The sequence below is a fragment of the Canis lupus genome, chromosome 25 (assembly GCF_003254725.2).
Source record: "Canis lupus dingo isolate Sandy chromosome 25, ASM325472v2, whole genome shotgun sequence".
Taxonomy (NCBI): Eukaryota; Metazoa; Chordata; class Mammalia; order Carnivora; family Canidae; genus Canis; species Canis lupus.
The window spans coordinates 10,532,807-10,556,179 of NC_064267.1; the positions used below are offsets into that span (position 1 = coordinate 10,532,807).

At 40.1% G+C, this 23,373-nt stretch overlaps 1 protein-coding gene across 10 annotated transcripts in view; it reads right to left on the bottom strand.

The window, feature by feature from the left end:
• MTUS2 (microtubule associated scaffold protein 2) overlaps nt 1-23,373 on the bottom strand; it is a 588,485-nt gene that overhangs the window by 184,012 nt on the left and 381,100 nt on the right. For all 10 annotated transcript variants that reach the window (XM_035720080.2, XM_025462603.3, XM_025462600.3 and 7 more), the window contains one exon: nt 6,255-6,416. In XM_035720080.2, the coding sequence (XP_035575973.2) occupies nt 6,255-6,416 (162 nt within the window). The remainder of the gene's footprint in view (nt 1-6,254; nt 6,417-23,373) is intronic.

The window sequence follows — 23,373 nt, forward strand, 5'->3', positions numbered from 1 at the left end:
TAAAGTAATACAAAGTGGAAGAGAATTCCTGTTATCAAGATCACATGGCTTTCAGAAATCTCTTATGTAGCTGAAATATTTGAAAAAAATAATAAAATTTTATGGGCTTAAATACTGTTGCTAACTTCTCTTTCCTACACACCTGATATACCTGATTTCCATTTAACTGTATTTCAACTAATGCAACAACTCTTTCAATACATTTTATTATATTATTATATAACACTTTAAATAAACATTCAAGTAGAGAGACTAGTTAGTTTAATGTATTCTATTAATCACCTTTAACCATGAGCAATGTATGGTCAATGTTGTTTCATATTCTATAAACGTACCGATTCCACCTGCCATCATCCTGAGTTATTTTGAAGCAAATCCTAGAAAGCATGTCATATCATGTATGCTTAAAATATGACTTTTTAAGACCATAACCACAATCACTACATCATGCTTAAAATATTAGCAATACATTCACATTTCCTCAGTTATCTTTGACAAAATTTTTGGAGTGTATTTAAATTGGGATCCAAAATAAGATCCATACTTTGCAATTGGTTGGTATGTCTAAATTTTTTGTAATCTACACACTCTCCCTCCAACCCTTTCTTCCTCCCAATTTTTTGACTTTTTCTTGTTTTTTACAACTTTTGTTGTATAAATCAGTTTTTGTCCTATAGCATTTCTCAAAGTCGAGTTCCGCTAATTCTATTTCCATGCTGCTATTTAAAATGTTTCTCTGTCCTTGTATTTCCAGTAAATTAGTAGTTAGATCTAGAAGCTAATTCAGATTCATTTTCACCTCAAAACTAATTCACAGGGGCACATTGGTGGCTCATTCAGTTATGTGTCTGCCTTCTGCTCAGGCCATAATCCCAGAGTCCTGGGATTGAGTTCCACATCAGGCTCCCTGCTCAGCCAGGAGCCTGCTTCTCCCTCTGCTCCTTCTCATTACTCCATGCTCTCTCTCACTCTCAAATAAATAAATAAAAATAAAATCTTTAAAAAAAACTAATTCACAGATAATGTATACATTTTCATCAGGACAGTTTATAATGCCCAGTTGTATCTTTCAATTGATGGTCACTGCCTTCACCTCTGGTTCATTAGAGCTGTGAAAAGGAGATATGCTATCCTATCCTGTTAGCTAGAATATTTTTTATAAGAGAAACTTCCCTTCATCAACTATTCGGTTGACTTGAGGTACAGACTGAACAGAAGCCGAATGTTTTATTATTTTTCTTTTTTACCAGCTTCCAAAATAATAGGTGGTTTCTTAGCATCCCCCAAAGTGATTAGTTGCTGTCTATCTTTTGTATCATTATGCCCTTGTGGATATACATATATTGTGGTGAGTATTAGTCCACCACAGCTGTTATGAATCTTAGTGATATTCAAACTTTTTCTTTTAACTAGTATGAGCTTATTCAGTTTGACTCTACAGTCCTTTTGATATAAGTCTTGTAGTTCTTCTTGGCTTTCTGGCAAGGTAAGATGTTCTAAGATCTACAATTCCTACCTTGGACCTGGAACTAGCCATTTCTCCAAGGACTCCTATCTCCCTCTAATGGTCAATGTATTTAGAGATCACAATCTGGGTACTGGGGGTGCTCCTTATTACTGGTTTAGTCAGCATTTCTAATGAAAGTTAGAGATAGGAATATTTTTTTAAATACCTTTTTCAAAGGTAAATTTCAGATGAGTTCATACTTTCTTCTGTTATACTCAATAATCTCCTTGATACCTAAGTGCTATATCCCATTTATCTCATAATACACAAATTCAGAATAACAGTAGATTCAGAATCATAATACCAACACTACCAATGATATAATTACTGAAAAAAGTTTAAGATGTTTTTGACTTTCTTTCTGAACATATGATATATACTATTAGAGCTGTATAATCAATTTGCTGTTATAAAGTCACTTGAAATAGTTCTCTGTATGTTTATGTCACCAACAGGCCATTCAGTTACATTCCTTTAATTGAACTTTTGATTTTTAGATATCACCTTTTAAAAGTCAATGTTAATTTACAATTGTGTAAAATATTTATCTGACTTCAAAGTCAAATCTACAAAATAAGGTATACTTAAAGTCTATGTTCTATCCCTATGACCTCTATCCTATTCCTTCTTTTCCCCTGCAGGTAATCATTTTTTAAAATTTGAAAGTTTGTTCTTCAATTGCTTGTTTCTTAATAGAAGCAAATATATAGTTAATTATATATGTTATTTACATAAATTTGTATAATTATGTATGTTATATATACAATTTATAATAATTTATAATATAGAATTATTATATTTAATATATTATATATATAAATGTCCCTATTGTTTAGGAAGAAAGTAGGTTTCTATACATACTTTTCTCTACCTTGCTTTTATCAGGTAATGATGTCCCTTCAGAATCACCTTCTAGTAATATGTGTTTTCCCATTCATTTAACAGCTATATAGCACTGCATCTTGGATGTATCACGATCCATTCATCTGGTCCCCATTAACGGATATGTGAGTTGTTTTCAGTATTTTGCTATTTCAAACAGTGCTGGGCACCCCCGGTGCCCAGATTGTGATTTTAAATACTTTGTGTACTTTATTTTCGCTAGTCTACCTTTGGAAGATTCCTAGAGGTGGAACTGCTAGGTCAAAGAACAAATGCTCATGTGATTTTATTAGATAATGCCAAATTCTCCTGCAGAAGATGTGTACTCTGTTCTATACCACCAGTAGTGCATGAGGATACCTTTTTACTGCAGCTTCACAGCAGTGGATGTTTTCAACCTATTGGAATTTTGCCAACTGACTAGGTGAGATATTGTAGCCCATTGTAGTTCTACTTTACATTTTTCTTATTATAAATGAGGTAGATTATTTTTTCATGTGGCTTTTTCTGAGAACAACTGTCCAAATTCCTAGGCTGTTTTTCTACAAGAGTGGTTCACAAAATATGACTCCTAGGTCTGCAGCAGCAGCAGCATCTGGGAAATCGTTAGAAATGCAAATTCTTAGGCACCACCCCAGACCTACTGAATGGGGAAATATGTTCTACTAGAAGGTGATTTTTTTAAAATTTTTATTTATTTATGATAGTCACACAGAGAGAGAGAGAGGCAGAGACACAGGCAGAGGGAGAAGCAGGCTCCATGCACCGGGAGCCCGATGTGGGATTCGATCCCAGGTCTTCAGGATTGTGCCCTGGGCCAAAGGCAGGCGCCAAACCGCTGCGCCACCCAGGGATCCCTAGAAGGTGATTTTTAAAATTTTTTTTAAAGATTATATTTATTTATTCCTGAGAGAGACAGACAGAGAGGCAGAGACACAGGCAGAGGGTGAAGCATGCTCCATGCAGGGAACCCGATGCGGAACTCGATCCCGGGACTGGGATCCCAAAGGCAGACACTCAACCACTGAGCCACCCAGGCATCCCTTTTTTAATTTTTTTAACTGAAGTGCATACCTTATTCAGATTTCCACAGTTTTTTCCCTATTGTCCCTTTTATGTTCTAGGACCCTATCTAGGATCCTACATTTACATTTAGTTGCTATACCTCTTTAGGCTCCGCTTGGGTATGAGCTTCTCAGACTTTGTCTTTGACAGTTCTGAGGAATACCACTCAGGTATTAAGTAGAGTGTCCCTCAATTGGGATTTGTCTGAACCTTTCCTCATGATTATACTGGGGCTCTGGGTTTTGGGGAGGAAGACCACAGAGGTAGAATACCATTGTCATTGCATAATATCAAAGGTACACTATTATCAGCATGACTTATAATAATGTTGATGCTAACTTGGATCATCCAAGGTAATGTTTGTCAGATTTCTACTCCAGAAAGTTACTCTTTGTCTCCCTTTCCAAATTGTCCTCTTCAGAAGTAAGTTGCTGTGCACAGTCTACACTTAAAGAATGAGGAGTTATTTTTCCTCGTCTTGAGGGTATACCCCATAGAAGGTGATTTTTAGGGGATAGCATTACATGATAAAAGCCAGGTAGAGAAAAATATGTATAATAGATTACCTTTTTCCTAAACATTAGAGACATATAATATATATAACATGTAATAATTATCAATTACTGAATGAGATACACGGGGGATAAGGCCCATTAATCTGTGTTTTAACAAGCTATACAGGTGATTGTAATGCACTAAAATTTGAGAAACATTCACCTATATGGTTGATTCAACATCTATATTAACTTCCCTTAAACTTGTCTAATTGTTTTCTATTTAAACTAAGGCCAAGGGACGCCTGGGTGGCTCAGCAGTTGAGCATCTGCCTTCAGCCCAAGGCGTGATCCTGGAGACCCAGGATCGTGTCCCACGTCGGGCTCCCTGCATGGAGTCTGCTTCTCCCTCTGCCTATGCCTCTGCCTGCCTCTCTCTGTCTCTCATGAATAAATAAATAAAATCTTAAAAAAAAACAAAAAACTAAGGCCAAGCTATTAGTAAAGTGGAACTGAAAGATTCAAATGCCATGCAGCATCCATGCATTTATTGGTTGATTCACCCAACCGTTAACAAATAGACGTTAAGGATAATTTCATATCACTGTGGCAGACAGTGGGGATACTGTGCTAAAGCAAAACAGACATAGTCACTGACTCCAGAAGCTTTCCTTCTGCTGAGGAAGAACAAAACGTAAACAAGTAATTTAAGTCTTACCCAAGAGGGTTACAAGGTGATACTGCAACGTAGAGCAAGGGGATCCAGCTAGTCTAGTGGTTAGGGAAATGCAAATAAAATGAACATTGAGAAAGTATTTTACTCCCATCAGATGGACTAAAGTCTTAAAAAGGGATCATACTTATTCCTAGCAGGCATATAGGTGGACACATGAAGCACTGCAGCATCTTTAGAAGGAATCTAGTGAGACCTATGAATGCATCAAACACAGCAATCCATTCCCAGGAATCAATCCTGTAGAAAGAGCGCCACTCATTCAAGGCCATTTGCTGCAGCACTGTTCATAGGGGCAACGCTAGCTACAAAGTACCCACAGTGCGGAAAGATTGAATACATCCTGGTATATCTATATTGGGCAGCCACTGGAAAGAGTGAGCCATACTGTGATTTGAAGGTATTTCTATGATGTGCTCTTGGAATAAGGAAAGCAACATGTAGAAAAATAGGTATAGAGTCTCAATTTTAGAGGCACCTGGGTGGCTCAGTTGGTTGAGTCTCTGCCTTCAGCTCAGGTCATGATCCCAGGGTCCTGGGATCAAGACTCGTGTCAGGCTCCCTGCTCGGCAGGAAGCCTGCTTCTCCTTCTCCCTCTGCCCTTTTCTTTACTCACTCTCTTTCCCTTCCTCTCTTTCTCCCAAATAAATAAGTAAATAAAATATTTAAAATAAAATAAATTCTCAGTTTTAGAAACTCACATAAACCCATATATGTATGTTGGTATGTGATCATTTGAGCATAGAAGAAAGATATGAAAGAATAGATGCCAGATGGATAAGCCTTGTATAATGGATTAAAATAAAATAAAATAACATGCATCCTCCCCTCCTCTTTGTGCCCTTTCCTATAGTGCAGAAGATGGGCAGCTCACAATTGCATGCCTGGGCACCCCACAGACAGACAGAGGTACCTGAGTGAGATGAGGGGGCCACGTGTAGGCCGCCTTGACAAGAACGTTCACTTGTTACACTTTTGCATTAGCCGACTGCCCTGCCTCTGGTCACCAGCTTCATGGGTATGGAGGGGCAGGGCATCCCTTCTGTGGGCCAGCATCTAGCAGACACAGCTTGGTCTGGAGCCCTTCTGAGGTAGCTGCTCCTCCCTGGATCTCAGCTTTGGTGGTGTGAGCCCAGAACTAAAGGCAGGGAACAGAGCTCCCAGATCCTTATAGAGGTGGTAACTTCTGTGGGGTTCCATGAGTCATTCCTGAAGGTGCAGTCAGAAGCTTGGTCCTACAGTTCTTCCAGTGATTTCATCAACACAGGAATCCAGAGCCAAATGCCAATCTCCCTAAAATAGCTTGATTCTTTTTTTTCTTACAATCAAAATGTATGATTCAATGGGTTACCAGTTGGAGGAGGAGTGAGAGACAGTTGTGAGAATTTAGACATATGAATATATGAAAGTACTTTGAAAATAGTGATATTATTGTTATTATTAATTTTAAATGCCATTTCAAACTCATCTATCATCCCATCTAAATAACTGATGTACAGGGGGGCTTTGAAAAGACTTCTTAATACAGAAAAGGCACTCCACTGTACAGCTTCTCCAAGGCACATGGTCTTACCAGCAGGTGTAGATGTGGATTTTGGCGCTGGAAGCAAACTCCTGCGGGGTGTTGTCACACTGGAAGATGCTGGAGGGGCTGCCCGGCTGGCCCCCTTGGGTGTGTCTTTGGAAGGCAAAGCTGCCTTCAGAGCCGGCTGGTCTTCATTCCCAAAGGTTGACCCTGTGGGAGGCAGACAGTGTGTTAATTATAACTTCATGAAAAATGGATGGACTCTCCTTGCCATTTGCAATCGCCAACCAATGCCAATACCGTCATCTGCTTTAGAACTCGAACTGACTCTTAGCAAGTGGCCTTGAAAAGCATTTCTCTGGGACCAGAAGCAGAAAAGTGCTCCCTTTAGTCTTACAGCAAAGTCTGTCACTCAAATGCTCTGTGCAAGGGGCTACACAAAAGACAAGGGCAATCTCTGAGGATTTTATACCTGTGCACGTGTGCGCGCACATACACAGACACACAGAATTTGCTTATGTGGATGTGTAACACACAGGAGATGAGCAATCCTTTTTTGAAAACCAGTGTGAGTGACCTAGGAGAGTTGAGAATAAGAGTGCATGTGTACATGCACTGCCAGTCCACGAAGCTGATGGAGAACTCCCTGATACCCAAGTTATTTTGCCTTCAAAATAAGAGGTTTGGCATGAAAGTACAGTTGTGAGGACCATGGGGACAGAGAATCTCTCTGAAACTCATGAAGCTTTTTGTCCGGAAAGCTAAGACCCCACCAAACTACAAAGCTCCTGAATTAGAGCGAGCTTATTGCAAAGGCAGAAGATGCTTATCAATAATTTCAGTTAACCATTCAATATAGAAAGACTCTTTGTCTACAGGACAGTTCATTTATAAATGACTGCTCTGACGCTCTGAACTTATGGGATATGGGGATCTGTGTCAGCTTTAAATGCACAAGGCATAAAATAAAATAAAATAAAATAAAATAAAATAAAATAAAATAAAATAAAATAAAATAAAATAAAATAAAAATAAAATGCATGAATCCCAAGTTTTCTTCTAGAGCTTTCCAAACCCACTGTGGTTTATACATTTGTCATGTCTTACAGACAATGACACCATCATCTATTCCCTGTTAAAGAATCAGTCTTTTAAATACACCTCTGATTACAGCTGCAAGGCCTAATCCACTAAATTAAATAGAGCCTGGGGCAGCCCCGGTGGTGCAGTGGTTTAGCGCCACCTGCAGCCCGGGGTGTGATCCTGGAGACCCAGGATCGAGTCCCACGTCGGGCTCCCTGCATGGAGCCTGCTTCTCCCTCTGCCTGTGTCTCTGCCTCTCTCTCTCTCTCTCTCTGAATAAATAAATCTTTAAAAAAAATAAAAATAAAAAAATAAATAATAAATAGAGCCTGAATGTATCAGAACTATGGCTTGTTTGGAATTAAACTATCCAGTTAGAAACGTGACCATCTACCATGGAAAATATGCAATGACAGCTGGAAGAAGTTATACAGAATTTTAGCAAAAGATTAAATTTTTTGTTTTCATCATTTTAAAAGGATAGGCAACATTCTATTTAGATAGAGCCTGCATAAAAATGATAACATTATTCAAGAAGCTTTAATATTTAAAACATCCAGGAATTTTATTCAACCACTTAGAGTCGGAGATTGCAGCTTTCCTCCCTCGGATGACCTGAAAAATCTGTTTAAAATTGGTGAGATTTGCTTTGTTTCTAAAGAAAAGTGTATTTAGGAAGGAAAAAGAAAGGATGTGCTATTTCCCAGCAAATAACCCTGGTCCTATAGTTCTTTTCAGGTCTGTGCAAGGTTTTACATGGTTTGAAACAAGGCTAGGAGGATGCATTTAATATATGCAAACAGAACAAAATGCATCCAAACTTCACCAAAAGGATCTGTACTGTATCTTGAATGTCAGATAAAGAACCACATGTTCGATCCAAAAACTTCATCAAGAAAAGGGGGGATCCCTGGGTGGCTCAGCGGTTTGGTGCCTGCCTTCAGCCCAGGGCTTGATCCTGGAGTCCCAGGATCGAGTCCCGTGTCAGGCTCCCTGCATGGAGCCTGCTTCTCCCTCTGCCTGTGTCTCTGCCTCTCTCTCTCTCTCTCTCTCATAAATAAATAAAATCTTAAAAAAAAAACTTCATCAAGAAAAGGGATGCCATGCACCTGAAAACAGTATGTCTTAGCTTCTTAATCATCCAATAAGCTCACCAGTCCAATCCTAGAAGTTAGAGGATCTCTGGAGATTTGTAGGACATTTCAGATGGAAGGAGGTGGCTCGGCCACTGAATATATTTCACATGGAATTATCTACCGCTTAGCCTACTGCTGATATACTGCCAGAGTAATCTATTCACTAAACTGTGTAGTGGAAACTGAATTGAACATAAAAAGTTTCACATAGAGTCTTTTACTTAATTTATTAAAGTTTCTTAAGAAGAGAAATGTTTTGTATCATTTATAAAGTTCAAATGCCTTTTTATCAAATCCTCTTGCACCTGGCATCATCCTCTTCCACATTTATTCAGAGAACGTGTCAATTTAGAGATCTGGCGGCTTTTCAGACTGGGAAGTAATTCATCTGTCTGAAGTACAGAGTGTCAAGGAAGCTATGTGGGTGATGGACTCTCCTCTGAGAGAGGTCTTGAATTAACAAAAAAGAAAAGAAAGTAAAACAAAATAAAATAGAACTCTATTCTTGTCCATCATTGTGGGATACAGCTGGCAGTTAACAGCATCACTCTTTGAAAACTAGCTTAAGTCAGCCAGTAATTAAAGACTCATTATTTAGTAAGTGAAAAGTACTCAGAATTTGGAAATGGCTGCTGAAGTCTATAAATGCTCCAAGTACTTCACAACAATGCAGACAACATTAAACCATTGCTTGATAAGAGGAAGAAAACAACTGGCAATAAACAAACTGCTTGTGGGAGCCAGAAAAATGTTCTGGAGGATTCAGTCCTTGGAGGTGTTTCATGAGTCTAATCCAGTCCCCAAATCTGACCCAAATGATCCAGGTTATTATCTGGATAAATGGTGCAGACTGAACAAGTAGGGTGTGCATACCACCTCCTCCACCTCCCACCTGTCCACCTCTCAGTTTCTTTGTCTGCAAGTGGGGATACTGGGCATGGAACTCAAAGAGCTGTGGTGGGACATGAAAGAACTAATAAAGGTGAATTTTACAATGTTAATGCAAGAGTCAGTACAAGAAAACAGAGTGACTGGGGCAGCTGGGTGGCAGACTGAGTTTCTGCCTTCGGCTCAGGTCATGATCGCAGTCCTGAGCTTGAGCCCTGTGTTCAGCTCCCTGCTAGCAGCTATTCTCTGCTTCTCCTTCTGCGCCTTCCCCTGCTCATGCTCTATCTCTCTCAGATAAATAAAATCTTTTTTTAAAAAAGAAAGAAAACAGAATGGTGTCTGGTGCATAGCGTGCTCTTCTGTGTTAGTTATGAATACACACAGCTTGGTTTTAGGTTCAGCTGTTGGTCATTACAGCAAGTCAGTTTTTCATAGGAACCTGCGAAGTGTCCAGGGAGTAATATCAGATGCGCTGCTCTGAGAAGAAAGGAAAGGATTATTGAGATAAATCTGACAGTAACTGCAGGATGTTAAGAATAAAGAGATACAGTCTGATGTCCTTAAAACATATGATGAACTACTTGAGACACAGGAAAAGGTGAGAATAAGGACATAAGGGACCACTGCGCATGAGAATACTGAACACTGCTGGTTCCGCTACAGGGGAATCTGCCGGGACTCAGGGTATTGCTTGTTGAAATTCACACCCACCACAGGTAGTGACTGTCTGACTTTAATTAATGAAATTGGTTTTAATTTATGAGTCTCTGACAAGCAGTGAGATGGAACACTTTTTTCATATTTAAGTTTTTTCTTCCATAAGATACCCACTCATACCTCCGCACACTTTTCTACTCAAGTATTCTGCTTTTCTAATTGACATATAGGAGTTTTTTTAAAAAAAAATTCTGGATATTGATTCTTTATTGGTATATATCTCAAACATTCTCCCAGTCTTTGACTAACCTCCACAGTGATGGTGCCTTTATTTAGAAGTCTTTCCTTTTACCGTAGCTGATTTTTCTCAGTTTTTCCCCCACTTGATTTGCACCTTATGTGTCTTAGCTTTTCATTCGCTACCTGAGATAATAAAGATGTTCTCCTATGTATTCTTCTAAAAAGTTTAAAACTTTGTTTTTCAGGCAGCCCAGGTGGCTCAGCGGTTTAGCGTCACCTTCAGCCCAGGGCCTGATCCTGGAGACCCAGGATCGAGTCCCACGTTGGGCTCCCTGCATGGAGCCTGTTTCTCCTCCCTCTGCCTGTGTCTCTGCCTCTCTCTCTCTCTGTGTTTCTTATGAATGAATGAATAAATAAATAAAAAATCTTTAAAAAAACCCCAAAACTTTGTTTTTCATATTAGATCACTAATTCACCTGGAATGGAGCATGGAGTGGGACTGTATTTGTTGTTGCTGTTTTCTATACTGATGGCCAATTATCCCAGGCCTATATATTGAACAGTCCATCTTCTCTGCGATATCTGCACTGCCAGCTGTTGTGCATCAAGTTTCCATATAGGCCTGATTATTAGAACAAGCTAGCAACTCCCAGATTTTAATAACTTAACATAACTAAAGTTTATTGCTCAATCATGAATCATCTCACACAGGTAATCTGAATGATCTGCTATCCTGGGGAGCTCTACTCCAGGCAGGAGCTCAGGGACTCAGGCTCCTTCTATCTTGTGTTTTTGCCCTAATCTGGGTTTCTCAAAAGACATTAATATGCAGCTGGTATATGGGGAAAAATGAATTATTTGTGGAAGGATTTACTGGGTCAGGCTTAGAAGTGGAGTGTATCACTTCTGCCATGAATCCAACAGCTAGGACATGTAGTTTAGTTTATGCCCAGGAGAAAAAAGAAATCATTTCATAAATACCTATGAACTTTGCTACATGAAGCTCCACTTTTGAACTCTATAATCTGTTTCACTGATCTCTTCCTCTGTCACTATACCAATACCATATCATATTTACTTACTATTGTATAAGATCAGTACTGGTATACTGAACCAGTATAAGACAAGTACCTCCAACTCTGTTTTTTACTTTACAATTGTCTTGACTCAAGTATTCTTGACCTTTCTCTTACATATAAATTCTAGAATCTACTTGTCAAGTTCCAAGAAAAGTGGTTAGAATTTCCAATTAGAGACAGTTAAATCTTCTTTCTGAACTGCAACATAATTGAAGGAAGAGCAAGTGCAGATTTCATGTAAGAGACCACAGAGAACAAGGGCTAATAAATGTTAGCCAGCAAACATAATGCTGAACACCAATTATACTTTAGGTGCCATGTCAGATGACAGAGATACAAAGAAGGCAGAGTTCCATGAAAAAGCAAACAACAAATAAGTGGTTCTAAAAAGAGGCAGCACTAATAATAATAATAATAAATAAAAATTTAAAAATAATAAAATGGGGTATCTGGTAGCTCAGTCAGTTAAGCATCTGACTCTTGATTTCAACTTGGATCATGATCTCAGGGCTGTGAGAACAAGCCCTGCATTGAATTCTGTGGTCAGTCAGGAATCTTTTCTCTTTCTCTCCTGCTGCTTCTGCCCCTCTCTCCAGTATGTGCATGCTCTCTAAAACAAACACATTTTTAAAAATAATAATGATAAAATAAAAATTAAAAGAGACAGTACTACTCGTTAAGGGATCAAAATTTGGGATATATTGGGTTGAAGCAATATTGGCATTTAGTGGGTAGGGCTGTCAATACCTCTGTTCAGAAGACATGTAGGAATGTAAGAAACCATGGAGAACAAAGGCTAATAGTGTTACCTCAGGGGTACGAGGCAGGGAGAAAAGATAATATTTTAATTAAACAATCACATGTCATAAAAGGAATTTCTCTGCACCATTCTTAACTCTGTGAGTTGCCAGCTTAGTCTCCTTAATTCCTTCCTTTTTCAATGCTAGTGGTGCATACTGGACTTGTCACACCATCACCACTGAAGGATGAAGGTATTCTTCTGATCATATAACTAAAGGACAATAGCATCCTGTTTTACTGCTGGACACTGGCCACCTTTTGTAAATCATCCACTTACTGCTTGGAAGGTAAGATCCCCTTCAATAGAGTGTGAGAATTTTCAACGTATATGTTCTGCATGGTTACAGAATCCAGCTGGGTCCAGTTGAATATATAAACCTAATTGTGCTGTACTTTTTCTCATTATACCACCAGGACAAACAGGCTCCTTCAGCATTAAATCCTAGGATACAGTGATCCCTTTTTTTCTCCCTTCAGGATGGACCCTCAAGTTCCTTCCCCACAGTGTTTACATCTTGAACTGAGGGATCAAGTCTATCAAAATCTCATGGAGCTGAAACCCTACCTCACACCATATGTGAAACTAATTTAAAATGGATCAAATACCTAATGTAAGCACTAAAATTATAAAACACTTAGAAGAAAACACAAATGTAAATCTTAATGACCTGGAGACTAGATAACCGTTTTTTACATATGACATCTGAGGCATAATTAAAGAAAAAATAGATAAATTAGACCTCATCAAAATAAAAGCCTTTGTGCTTCCAAGGACACTATTATTAAAGTGAAAAGACAGCCCACAAAATTGAAGAAAATATTTTTAAATCATATAAGGGTCTAAAGAATTCAATTAAAAATGAACAGAATTTGTATAGACATTTCTCCAAAGAATACATACAAATAGCCAATAAGCACATGAAAAATGGTAAATGCCTTTAGGCATTAGGGAAATGCAAATCAAAGAAACCAAAGGAAACCCACTAGGATGGCTATTATAAATACAGACAACAGCAAGTGTCTGTGGAGATGTGGAGAAGTTGGAACCTTCCATACACTGTTGGTGGGATTGCAATGTGGTGTAGGTGCTTTGAATAACATACTCTTGTACAACACAGAAAGGAGTACTCCTCAGTCCCATTATTGCATCCCATCCACTATAACAGAACAAATTCCCACATGAGGAGGATGATACTCAATTCTTCCCTGAACCCCTTCACCCTTCTTGTCCACTCTCACAAAATTAGGTGTAAGTCTGAGATGCTCTGGTCCTACGCAGATAGAGGAAGACACATGCAAATTAAGGCCAGAAGAGGTGGCCCTAGAGGCAGGCACTGGGAGGAGGAAGTGTGAAAGCACAGGGTACCTGATATTCCCCTGTGAAGTAAGGAGTGGCACCTACTCAACCTGCTCAGAAGGGTACGGCTATGGCTGAGGTCAGAAAGCTGGACTTTCTGATCCATATTCCAATGTGCTCTTTCACTGCTTCATGTATTGGAATCCCAAGAAGTTAGCCTGATTCTTAAAAAGAAGAAAGAATAGCAATGAGGTACAGACACTAACCAGATCAGAATGAGGTTAAGGGGAAGGCTGTAGAAGAAAAGCAAAACAGTTATTAATAATATGAGGGCATTACAGCTAAATTTTAAGAAACATGTTTCACTGATTTTGAATATTTATACATATTATAATGATTAAACTACTCTCTTCACTGATTTTCATTTTAAACAATTCTAGGTAATCAAATTGTATAATGTTCTGGCTGCATGATTGCCTAATTGATGCATATTTCATTGATTTAGCAGTAATCACTTGGTGGCAAAATTTAGTTTAATTATTAAAGTATCAACTGAATGTCTTATTTCCCACCTTGTGTATATTTTAATCCAGGTGTATATTTTATTTCTCACGTTAAAGAACTAAAGGAAACCTGCTATCTTAGCATTTCAGCAAAGTTATTTCCTTGTCAAAGTGAAGTAGACTAAGCCTTCTAGGTGTCAGGCTCTACACTAGGCAGGGGGGCTCAGGGCAGACATGGTCCTAACCTCACACAATATACCTTTTTCAATAGAGGAGCACCCAAACCCCAAACAAGTACACAGATGTAAAGAAACACAAGACGGCAGAGCTAGAGGGAAACTCAAGGGTGAAGAATGGGTGCTTGGGGAAGGCTTCCTGGAGGAGGTGACATCTAAAGGAAATATTTCTCTCAGCTTCATACTAGCACCTGACCTTTTTTATTCTTTATTATTGATATAATCATTCTTCTAGAAATTTAGGATTAGAATGTCACAATCATCCTTGACTCTCTCTTTCCCTTTTATCAAACAATGCAAGCCAGCATGCTTCCATTTCCATTCTGGACTTGAGATTAATACCCGCTCTCTGTTCCTGTGGCTGGCCCCTGTCAGTCCCTTGGCACCTCTTGGAGACAGTGGTGTTGGCTCTTCCTCCTCTCACCCCCCACATTAAGTTCACCGTCTTCACTGTGCCCTCCTGCTCTGTTGTTCTTCCCAAAGCACAAATGGCTCAATCTAGTCTTCCAAGTAACTTACAAACTCTGCTTTCTGGCATTCAAGTTCTTCTGCTATTTGGTCTCAACTGTCTTGTCTTTCCTGCCTTACTTCCTGCTCCCACACCAAAAGCAGTATAAACTGCAGGCAGGGACTTATTGCAGGGGGACTTATTGCTATGCTATCACCAAGGCTGTACTTGAGAAATGCTGTATGAATGAAGAAAGTACCCAGTGGCAATGTGTCTGGTGGCCAGTGGTTCCTGTCGCAGACACTTCTTTTTTCAACTTCTGCACCCAGAGGCTCTCATAAAGCTTCACACTTTCCCCAACTGCCCCTGTGAAAGTAGTCACATTGAGCAAGCATGGCCAAGGTGGGCATTTGTTGTTTAAAAGATGAGGATTGTCTATGGCATAGCAGGTGGGTTTTGAGCACTTCTGAAAACAATAAAGAAAAAGACAAAAATCAGAGCTGAGGCAAAATGGGTGAAGAGGAGTGGGGGTAGAGGCTTCCAGTGGTGGAAGGAGTAAGTTATGAGGATGAAAGGCATGGCACAGAGAATAAGCCAATGGTATTGTAATGACGTGGTCTGGTGACAGATGAGCATTCCACTTGAGGTGACGTTGTGTGTCGACTATATTCAAATAAAAAATTTTCTTTAATGTTTTTTTTGTCTTTTTGCCCAAGCACCACTACCCTTCTCCCCAAGAGGGTACCATTTACTTAACACTTTTCCTCTATATCACATTTCAAATTTTGTTTCAGTCTCACCTTAAGCATGAATCTCTGGGTTTGATAAAGTTTGAGAAGCTAATAGTTAAGTGGTTAAGATCACCTGAGGGTTCAAACCCTGGGCCATTTCTTACTAGTTGTCTGACTTGGATGAGTTGTTAAATCTTTCTGTGCCTCATTTATTTATCTTTAAAGGGAGGATAATATTCACCATACACAAAGATAAACTCAAAATGGATGAAAGATCTAAATGTGAGACAAGATTCCATCAAAATCCTAGAGGAGAACACAGGCAACACCCTTTTTGAACTCGGTCACAGTAACTTCTTGCAAGATACATCCACGAAGGCAAAAGAAACAAAAGCAAAAATGAACTATTGGGACTTCATCAAGATAAGAAGCTTTTGCACAGCAAAGGATACAGTCAACAAAACTAAAAGACAACCTACAGAAGGGAGAAGATATTTGCAAATGACATATCAGATAAAGGGCTAGGTTCCAAGATCTATAAAGAACTTATTAAACTCAACAGCAAAGAAACAAACAATCCAATCATGAAATGGGCAAAAGACATGAAGAGAAATCTCACAGAAGAAGACATAGACATGCCACCAAGCACATGAGAAAATGCTCCACATCACTTGCCATCAGGGAAAAATACATATCAAAACCACAATGGGATACCACTTCACATCAGGGAGAATGGGGAAAATTAACAAGACAGGAAACCACAAATGTTGGAGAGGATGCGGAGAAAAAAGGAACCCTCTTACACTGTTGGTGGGAATGTGAACTGGTGCAGCCACTCTGGAAAACTGTGTGTGGGTTCCTCAAAGAGTTAAAAATAGATCTGCCCTACGACCCAGCAATTGCACTGTTGGGGATTTACCTCAAAGACACAGATGCAATGAAGCGCCGGGACACCTGCACCCTGATGTTTATAGCAGCAATGTCCACAATAGCCAAGCTGTGGAAGGAGCCTCGGTGTCCATCGAAAGATGAATGGATAAAGAAGATGTGGTTTATGTATACAATGGAATATTACTCAGCCATTAGAAACGACAAATACCCACCATTTGCTTCAACGTGGATGGAACTGGAGGGTATTGTGCTGAGTGAAATGAGTCAATCGAAGAAAGACAAACATTATATGTTCTCATTCATTTGAGGAATATAAATAATAGTGAAAGGGAATAGAAGGGAAGGGAGAAGAAATGGGTAGGAAATATCAGAAAGGAGGACAGAACATGAGAGACTCCTAACTCTGGGAAACAAACTAGGGGTGGTAGAAGGGGAGGAGGGTGGGGGGTGGGGGTGAATGGGTGACGGGCACTGAGGGGGGCACTTGCCGGGATGAGCACTGGGTGTTATTCTGTATGTTGGCAAATTGAACACCAATAAAAAATAAATTTATTATTAAAAAAATAAATAAATAAAAAATAAATAAATAAAAAATAAAGGGAGGATAATAGTGATACCTACTAATTAGAGTTGTTGTGTTATAAGAGTTACTAGATGTTTAGAATAAAGTGTTCAGAATAGCATGTGGCACACATAAGCACTCAGTAAATGGTGACATTGACATTGGCTCACTAACCCAACTCAGTCTCATCTGAAGCCCATTGGCCTGTTCAGCCTAGCCTTCCCACCCTCTTCTTCCAGCCACCCATCTCTCACGGTTTCGTATCTTTCCCAAGCATTAACTGGGATCACTTCTGGGGATCTGGCTCTGCCGAGGCAGCTCTAGAGAACTGTGGTTCTTTTGATATCTGTCTTTCCTCAGTAGCCTAGGTCCTAATGAAAGAAAGAGAAACATACAGCATACATTTTACTACTTCCTCTTGGCCTAGAGCAAATGTTTACTTCTCACTAAGCCAGGACGGGTGACCTCAGAGTCTTTCTCAACATGGCACTCCAAGAGGCCAGTTAATGGCCAGCCCTGGACCAGAGAACATATTCTCATATACTCACCACCCTTACTAGGTGGAATATATCCTTATACACTCAGCATCCTTATACTTCTACAGGTCCGGGGCCAGTGGGGAGAGGATTCTTCTAGGTCCAAAGGGACTTACTAGATTCCTAAGGCAAAGCCTCAGCTCCTAAGCTCTTCTAGCTGGGCTTTGACAGTAATATAACAGTAATAATGATAAAAGTACCATATAGCATAGTCATGAACACCAGAGGCTCTGCCCAAATTCAATGCTAGATTAGAAACTTATTGGTAATATTATCTTTAAAAAGTTAATTAAGCCTCTTTTATGAAATGGCTTATTTATTTACCCTCTGTCTTTAGGTTAATCTAAGAATAAAATGAGAAAGTGCACATTAAGTACTTTTGCACAGCATCTTGTATTCAACATATGGTAGCTGTCATCAACAGTAGAGCATCAGCACCTGCAGATACAACTCTCTTATCAGCTGGTTTCTTCTCGCTCTGCATCTAGCCCCCACACCAAAGGGCACCACATTTTATGAGATCCTGTCTCATGTAAGCCCTATGGAAGTACCCTCAAGACATCCCTAACCCCACCATATCAATAGCAGAAGCAGATGGTTCCTGGGAGTAGCAAAAACCAACATTAACAGCCACCTCCACCTCCAGAGGTTCCCACTGCTCCCCATAAGCAGTCTTCCCAGGGCCCCCTGGCAAGGTATAATCCCCCATATTGAATTTTTTGGACAATGATCACAACTAAATCATCACAGAGGAGAAAAATATCTTTGTCTCTTCAATTCTCTATCCTCCCACTGCCTCCAGGCACTCCAGAAAAGCTTCCACTTCTCCCTCCAGAGTCCATACTAATAACATAGCAAAGAGGGTCCTCTTCCCTATTTCTTTTCAGGAAATTGGGGAAACATGGGTGCAGGTGAACTGATAAAGTGAGATTCATAGTGCAGGGATGCAAATGTAAAAGGGAAAGCAGGCCTGGGAAATGGAACCCCTGGATCCCCCATATGAGAGATCTGTGACATTCTGTCACAGGGGCAAGTCCATCAGTCCTTCAGGGCCTGGTTAAATGCCACCTTCTGTATAGCATCTTCTCTCAATTCTCTGCTAGGTAACAGAGCTACTCTAAGACAGACGCAGCTGGTTAACAAAGAAAGCCAAGGCCAAGGGTAATAAGACCACCTCTCTTAAAATCACAGAGGTAACCACAGAAGATGAAAGCCAGCATCACCCAGCCCAGACTTCTGAACTCCTAGCACATAAATCATTTAAGTCTCACTTTTAATTTGAGAAGTTCTCTTTAATATTGACCAAGTCAAATTCGCAAAGGAGTGGACATAGTCAAATATTGATGGAGGTCTCTACTTAAAAGACCAAGGGCTAATATGATGTATCAAGGGACTTTGGGGTAATTAAAAGCAACTTTTTACCATTCCTATTTTATATCAATTAGACCAGTTGTAACAAATTCCTTTTCCCTATCTGAACTGCTTAAAAGCTTGAGCCATCGTCCACGAACACCCTGGTTCATCACTGTGTGAATCTTTTAGTAGCTAATACCTTGGGGAAAATATTTAAACTGGAGCATTTTAATTATACACTTAATATGGGAGTTGTTGAAAGATAAGAGCATCTTATGTGAAGCCAATTTAAATTCTGCTAAAGTTATTAATACAGTATAAGAAATTATAGAAATGATCAAGGGCTTCTATATCAGCTTTATTAATAGAGCAATAAGAAAGTTTAGGTGTTCCATTTCTACAGCTTGGATTTTGTGCTCTATTATAGTCTCCTTTTGTGTGTCACAGATTTAATTAGCTGTTTCCAGGCACCTGAGGGACTTGTGGATTATTCCATGTCAAACACAACTTTAGTGAGCCATATGATGGCAGCAAACCAAGTTCAAACCCTGAGAAACCAAGTCAAATGTCAAAAAGTAGCTCATGGCAACTGAGTCCCAACCTCCTTTCCCATATATTTATAAACCCAATAGGGACTGCCAGAAGCAGTCAGATTGTTCCATCTAGCTAGAAATTTTTACTCTGAAAAAGAACCATTTCTACTCTGTAGCTTCTGGGGAATATGGAACCTTTAAGGAAGAAGAAACTGAAGAGCCTCTTAGGAAATGAACAACATATTGGCCTTAAGGAGGCGTGTCAGCTTGCAAATAATAATATTCATCAGTTGGACTCTAAGAATCTGCTCCCTCCTCCTTGGAGATAGAAAACTCCCTCTCAAAAAAAAAAAAAAAAAAAAAAAAAAAAGGAAAACTCCCTCTCTTCCTTCATGCTCCACAAGGATAGCCATCTTCCTTTGTTTTCTTCTTCTTCAATATGTCAGTGTATTTCTCAACAACAGCTTCAGGACTCTTTCCCTTTAGCCCAGAGTTTGCAACAGAGTATCTTGGACCAGGTGAATCTTTGCAATGGGGGCTTTCCTGTGCGTTGTCAGATGCTTAGCAGCATTCCTGGTCTCTACCCATTGGATGCCAATGACACTGTCTCCCTTCCCATCCCCAAGTTGTGAATATCATAAAATGTCTCTAGACATTGCCAATTATGCTCTAGGGACAAAAGTCACCCTGCAGGTGAGAGCCACTGCTCCAGCTGAAAGACTAAAATATGTAGGCAAAATATAGTACTTGTCTTAGTGGAAAATGGGGCTAGTAATATCTAAAGTCTTGCTGGGTTACCTTGATAGCTAATTCTTTAATGATTCTTGATAGTGAATTTTTGTTTGACCCTTTGGATAAATGAGGACCGTATGAATATGCTGTCTTTGATATTTAACAATGCTTTAATAAAGCTCCCCTGCTTTTCATATGTATTACTCTGCTCAATCTTAGTCAAGACTGGGAAGCTGGAATGAAATCTTCCTGATTCTGATGGCCTTGGTCCAAAATCTTGAGCCAGATTTAACTGACTAAAGTCCAGTTAAAAATATCTTGGGAATACACAGAGCAGGGGTGCCTGGGTGACTCAGTTGGTTAAATGTCTACCTTTGGCTCAGGTCATGATCCTGGGGTCCTGGGATCGAGCCCCACATCATCAGGTTCCCTGATCAGCGGGGAGCCTGCTTCTCTCTCTCTCTCTCTCTCTCTCCCTTTTCCTGTCTCCCTACTTCTCTCTCTCCCTCACTCTCTCTAATAAATAAAATAAATAAAAATAAAATAAAATAGAACATATATAGCAACTGATTTAAATTGAAATTGCATGGGGGAAACCCCAATAAGAGACAAATGGTGATGCTCTTTGAGGGGTTTAAATCATGGTTTAACAGCGAATGCATCATTCCTTGGAAGAATCTCACCAAGAAATAAAGTTTTTAAAGCACTAAAATTGCTGGATTTACAAATCAGAACAAAAGAAAGTGAGTTCTCCTTTTCTTTCCTTTGGCTGTCTATGTATTTCTGGCTATTGGCTCAGATGAAAGGGGACCATGGTCACTGAACCCCATTAGAGGTACTGCTGCAGCACTGAGCACATGGCAGCCTTGAGACAGTCATTACCTTTTTTACACCCGTGTCCACCCGTGTCACCCGTGTCCTCATTTGTAACATCAGAGGAGCAACTTGCATAAATGGGATTAATAGATCATTGTATCTCATTGTATCTCATGCGTGGCCAGCACTAAATAAATGGTAGGCTCCCCACTCCAGGGTTCTAAAAAACATTATGCTCATTCTTAATTTACGAACACAATCCTTTTTTAGAAAGTCTTTTCTAATATAAAATTTCAAAAATTAGAAGTCCTATTTCCATTCATTTTCATGGCTTAAGCTATGTCTGCTACATTCAACCTATTTTTGCAAATTATCATAAACAGCCTAATAAATGGACTTTACAACCCCTCTATAGTCTTTCAGTTTTGTGAGATACAAGCAAAAGCTCCAGTTGGCCACTTCTTGCAGGGAAATTCCCTCAGAAAGTTGCCAGAGGCCTCCATGCTAAGCCCAAGGCAGTAAAGCCAGGCCTGTCTCTTGCCTTCTGGATTTTACGAACCTCTGATACCAAGCTCATGTGCCCATAAGCTTCAACTCTTGTGCATGCTCCTTCCCCTCTTTGGAGCCTGCAGCAGAACCAGTTTCATGCCGGATAATGGTGAGGGGGCACACCAGGCACAGGCAAGCACCCAGGGTCTCCCCACATCTCTGAAGGGCAAGGCGTCTCACCATCTGTGCTGTGCCCCGCAGACAGTAGACAATCATGTCTTCTCTCCATGTCAGGCCCCAACCCAAGCAAGGACCAGCTAATGAGTTCCCTTAATTTTTTGTTTTTGCTGTTAAAAAAAAATCTATAACTGGAGAATGTTTGTAAACAGAAAACAAGTATGAATATCTATTATTTACAGAGCTCAAGATTCATAAATCAAGATTTATTAGAGGAGGCATTTTAATTCACAGTAAAACCTAGATTCTTCAGTAGTCATAACATATGGCTGAAGAAAACAGATCTGAGAAAGCTTCACTTTAATTAAGGGGTGCTAGCTGTGGGCCAGGGAGGTATGGGGAATGACAACTGGAACCTTCTTTGTTCTCCACTCTATACACTAACATCCCAAAGGAAAGAATGGGACAGTCTGCAGCTTTGAGGCTTAAGCAGACACAGAATAAATCATTTCCTAAAATATGTATGAAATGCAGCATCTGTCAAAATCTCCTTCCCTAAAGGCTTCTGATGATGTGGTAGACATCAGATAGGAACCAAACGTGGGGTTACTCCAAGGAGGAAACTTCTTATTTTAAGTAGTGACAAATTCTGCCCCTAAATGTAATCAAGGCATGTGTGGTAAACAGGAATCTAAGATATGTCTTGAGACTCCTGGTCCCTGGAGCACACCCCCTGCATAATCCCCAGCAGGGTGAATATGATGGATTCTACTCCCATGACTAGGTCATGTTACATGGCCCATTTGCCATTGGGAAATGGAGATGATCAGGCTGGGCCTGACCTAATCACATGTGCCCCCGTAAAAGCAGTGTTTCCTCCAGCAGGAGGCAGAAGAGAAAGTCAGAGATTGAAAGCATGACAAGGACTCAATACACTGCTGATGGCTTCAGTAGCAAGGAAGGAGGGCAACCTCTGGTTGCTGAGGGTAGTTCCTGACCCACGGCTGGCAAGAAGAGGGGACCTAAGTCCTACACCTGCAAAGGAGTAAATTCTGTCAACAACCACAGGAGCTGCATGGGCAGCCACAGTGCCCCACATGGACTTGTGGAGGCAACGCTGATCCCCTGAAGCTGGCGACCTGAGTAGAAAGCACACCTATGCAAGACAGTCTCAGAGAACCCTCTCAATCTTCTCAAAGCTAGGTTTCCTCATTTGTAAAAACAGGTTCTGGTACAAACTTAAAGAAATAATCTAGATCAAGTTTCCAGGAGAGAGAGTTCCTGACACATAGTAGATATTCAGTGAAGGCTACCTTCTCTCTGCCTTCCAGTCTCTTCGCACTCGTTCCTCATTTTAAAGCACAAACTAATCCTGTTCTAGTTGCCAACCACTCAATGATTCTTCACCTACTACAAAGTAGAATCCAAGCTCATCAGGAGCTCAAAGGCCATCCCCTCCTTGCATCTTATGGTCCAACAACATTGGACTAATTACCATGGTGTGAATATGCCATGTTGCGGTTTTGTGGCTTTGTTGTCTTTAAACAAGTGCTTCTTTCTATCTGGAATGCCTTTCCCACTCCCTGCCCACCAAGTGAACTCTGTTTCATTCTTTAAGACCCAGCTCAGGCATGACGACGTACTAAACCATTGTGGGAAAATTGCAGACAATGCTCTCACCACCTCGTTCTGACATGCTGAAGTCCTCTGCACACCCAATCTATGCATAGACTTGCCACAGGGTAGTGTTAAGGAGTTTGGGCTCAATCCTGAAAGGAAACAGAAAGCCACTGAAGGGTTTCATCAAAGGAATGACATGGTGGTGTGCGCATCTTGGAAAAGTCACCACAGGAGTGGAGTGGGAACAAGGATTTGGTGAGGATGAGACCAGAGGCAAGGAAATAATCTAAGCTGTTTCAGTACATCAATGAGACAAAGCCAGGGTCCACATGCAATAATCCCCATTGCAGACAGGGCTG